The 4,146-nt window shown below is 38.1% G+C and overlaps 1 protein-coding gene across 1 annotated transcript; it reads left to right on the plus strand.

Annotated features, from left to right (window-relative positions):
* The first annotated feature begins 170 nt into the window (after positions 1–170).
* Positions 171–2,162, plus strand: LOC108935519 (liver-expressed antimicrobial peptide 2). Its single transcript, XM_018754212.1, has 3 exons — positions 171–265; positions 1,384–1,520; positions 2,089–2,162. The coding sequence occupies exons 1-3, from the start codon at positions 200–202 to the stop codon at positions 2,123–2,125; spliced, it is 240 nt and encodes a 79-aa protein (XP_018609728.1). The 5' UTR covers positions 171–199; the 3' UTR covers positions 2,126–2,162.
* The last annotated feature ends 1,984 nt before the right edge of the window (positions 2,163–4,146 follow it).

Genomic DNA, 4,146 nt, shown 5'->3' on the forward strand with positions numbered 1-4,146 from the left:
TAATAAAAAAAGTCAGAAAAATAAGATACGTGGATTTGCCCTAAATTCCACTTTTAAAAGGTGCCCTTTGAACGCCTAGTTGTGCTGACCGTTGACCTTACCGAGCGTTATCAGAAGATAATCTTTTGTAATATAAAGCCTGGCTTCCATTTCTCACATTCACTCTGCTCAAAGCTCATCACATTAAACCTTTGCATACATGGAGACAACATATCAGAAGCTCTTTGCAATCTCCTTGGTTCTGTGCCTGGTTGCTTCCATTCAGGTAAGATACCCTTGGTTGTTTGCAAATGTATGAATACTTGTGAATCAGTCTCACGTGTTACTAATTTGATTTTGCATATATCTGCAGGTGTTTTAAACATATGTTGTAAACGATCTTGTAATAACCAACTGAGAAGTTAAACATTGCTGAATGAGTAGCTTCTGTGCAACCAATGCACACATAATTTGGTAATTTAATATTTAGTGCTTTATTACGGGGGTCATGGTGGTGCAGCAGGTTTGGCCTGTCCCTGCTCTTGGGTGGGTGTAGGGTTCAAGTCCTGCTTGGGGTGCTTTGCGCCAGACTGGCATCCTGTCCTAGGTGTGTCCCTTGCACCCTGTGTTGCCAGGTTAGGCTCCAGCTCACTGCAACCCTCCTCGGAACAAGCAGTTTCAGACAGTGTGCGTGTGCTTTATTACCGTACCCATTTCAGCTTTTTACTTGGGTAATCATATTATACATCAATTTACTGACTTTAGGCACTGAAGATTTCTGCCAATGCACTATTAGAGGCAGCTATTAGCGTAGTGATTAGAGCTGCTGCCTTGAGACCTATAGGTCACAGGTTTGAATCCCAACTATAGTACTTTTCAGCAAAGTACATACCCTAAATTGCTCTACTACAATTACCCAGCTGTATAAAGGGGTAAATAATTCTAAATAGCTTAACATTATAAGTTGTTTTGGAGAAAAGGCATCAGCTAAATGAATAAATGTAAATTTCTTCCTGAGCATCATGGGAACTTGTGACTTTGCTCTAGGACAGGGCTTGACACATTTTGCATTTACTTAGAATGTACAGGTTACTAGTGCACAGAGAGGACTACTGAATGTGGATACAGTTAGTGCATGTCCCAGAACTTCCCTGCATGATTTTGGGATTTTAAAAGTACAAAATCATAGGTCAGCTGTTCAACAACTTCACCCAACCATACCATCCTATTGTGATAAGGGCAGAGAACAAGAGCAAAGTGTGCAATACACGCACCAGTGCTACTGGGTGGGCTCGTTTACTAGAACTAGCAGCCAGTGCCCTTACAGATTCCTCGCAGGAGCCAAACATCGTGTCTGCAGAAGTGAGTGTTCGGTGAATGACTAAAAAGTATCATCACATACAGGTGCAGACAGCCCCAGTTTCATATGGGGCAGGCCTCATCCAACGGGCCAAGCGCTCCTTGCTTTGGCGCTGGAACACCTTGAGACCCGTTGGAGCCAGTTGCCGGGATCACGCCGAATGCGGGACCAAATATTGCAGGTCAGTCCCTCAGATTCAACCCCTAGCCTAATTCTCAAAAAACTAAACAGAAGGGCATTCCTAACATCTTAATTCCAAGTAAGAACTAAGTAAGTAGGCTATAATAATTATCATTGGTCAATCATTTTCTTTCACATACCGTATTTTACATTGTTTGAGGAGGAGTAATGCCGGGTTTTATTTTACTAATAAAAATGTGATTTTCATTGCCCTTTTGAATGCAAAAGACTAAAATTAATGTCCCAAAAATATCCATTGTACTTAAGTGACATAATAAATATGAGAAAATATAAATATGTTGACAGCAATAATTGGTGGCTACATTAAGTTTTTGATTTATTTTACTTTTCTTAAATTACGATGAAACATTGCTACTATCAGCACAAGGAGGACAACGATCATAAACGTCTCTTCCCTCCCTCAGCACCGAAAAATACAACACAATGGACATTAATACTTTTAAAAGATATCCTTAGAGATATGATTATCATCTGTTCTCCACTACTGTAAATTCACCAGTACTTTATGAGGTCTTTATTCCCATGCTGTTTTTCCTCCTACCTTCCAGGGAACAAACCTGTTCGTTCAGGGTTTTTTCATCTTAATACTAGAAGAAATTGAGAAACCCCCTGTGGTGCTCCAAACAAGAAACTCCCAAAGCTCTCTCCAGCTGCTGGATTCCCTCAACAAATCCAAACATTCAATTTTAAAAGCAACGATAAGGACCAATATATCAACACAGGCATTTTTCTGAATGTGCATTTCTTTCTGATTAACGCAATATTGCAATGTAGCAGTTCCTCAAAGCAAACCATAGCAAACACACCATCCTGACACAGTAGACACATGCACACTGTAAACAACACCGATCTATACACAACTCTGGTGTTACAGAATAAGAGTAAAACCCTGTGTAGAGACAAAATGTTAAATTTATAATTGTTGTGTATGCCTGAAAACACTACTAATCTTAATATACTTGACAGAGTTCCTTGATACATTATATCAGAATTTATTTTGGGACTTGAAACAGAGTCCTGCCCATACGACACTGACAGTTAATGACTCACAGGAGACTAGAAAAACAGCTGGTCCAGAAACACTTACCCAGGGTAAACAGGACATCTGCAATAACCGATAAGTGCACAGATGATAGGGTTCCGGAAGAAGGCCTGCTTTGCACACTATATATACACTCTTTATCAAGTGGAATGTAAATACGTGCACCACGAAGCATCTGTATTTATTTGTACATATACAGAAATGTTAAGACTGTACACCAGAAATGTAAATAGTGTTAATACTACTGTTTTTACCTGTATAAAGTGCAAATGTTTGTTGTTGCCTGTTGAAGACACTGCATGATACAAACAAATATACACATTTTAAATGCAATAAATCACAGGTTATTGAGTGGAACAACATTATTTCGACAGGGAGAAAACATTAACAGAATGCCCATGAAACTACTACTTTAGGAGGATTGTGTTTAACAGGCAGGCAAACATGAGAACACGTTTCATTCCAATCACTGCAAAAAACTGAACCATACATAGAAAGTAAAATATGGCAAAAAAAAAAAATACTGCAAATTATTAGCCTGAGTCAGCAATGTCACACTAATACAATTTGAAATATAACACCTTGTATGAACGTAAGTATAGGGCTTTTGGCAGCAATTCCAATGAAATACAGAGAACGGTTCAAAAAATAAATCACAAAGTGGAAATTCAGCAATAAAGTTGGGGGTATGAATATCTGTACCTTGACAAAGCTCTGGGTTCTTCATAGTTGTTTGTGTTTTCAAATTTCCTTTTTTGGACTTACTTTGTAAGAGAAAAAACATCTTTACCAATCGATGAATGCTACAGAGTTGAAGAGATGGTTATTCTCAAATACTCTGACTGGTGAGGTGCTCTGGTTTGTATCAACCAGACAGACAATGACATAAGGAAGTCTTTAAAATCCTGTTCTGATAACAGCATTATTCTAGAAGACAGGCCAAATTAGAGTTTATTTTTGAAACTATCAGATTTAAGAACAAAAATAAACTCAAAAACTATCATTAGTGAATCAAACTTTCATAGGTAAAAATTATGACTGAAATCTACTAGTAAAATTTCCCAGTGGACAACCTAATTCTTGGCATCACAAACAACAATAGCAACCACTAATATGTGACATTTATAAATATCAAACATGTTATAGTTCAATGCTCAGCAGTGGACAGTATAAGCTGTCTCCTAACGTCACAATTATACGTAGGGAAAAAAAATTAAATAACACGTTCAACAAAAGCCTTTTCACACTGTGGGAAACAGGCCAATTGAAACCACCTTTCTGAAGATCCTGTTAAAACACATTTTTGTTAAAGCAACATCAATAAATTGTAGCAAGACATTCCAAAAACATCAGGTACTGTAGACACTTACTTGGCAACATTCACTTCATTTTTCCAGGCATAAAATGCTTGTGCCGCCCCACCCCGCAAATTTTGATTAGTTCTTAGAATCTGCTGAAGTGCTTTTTAATACAATTACTGCTGATGGAAGCAAAACTGCAAGACTTTTGAGTGCAATGTGTTTGCACTGGGATGACTTCAGTGCAACAGACAGACAGAGCAAGT

This window comes from Scleropages formosus, chromosome 6 (assembly GCF_900964775.1).
Source record: "Scleropages formosus chromosome 6, fSclFor1.1, whole genome shotgun sequence".
In the NCBI taxonomy this organism is placed as follows: Eukaryota; Metazoa; Chordata; class Actinopteri; order Osteoglossiformes; family Osteoglossidae; genus Scleropages; species Scleropages formosus.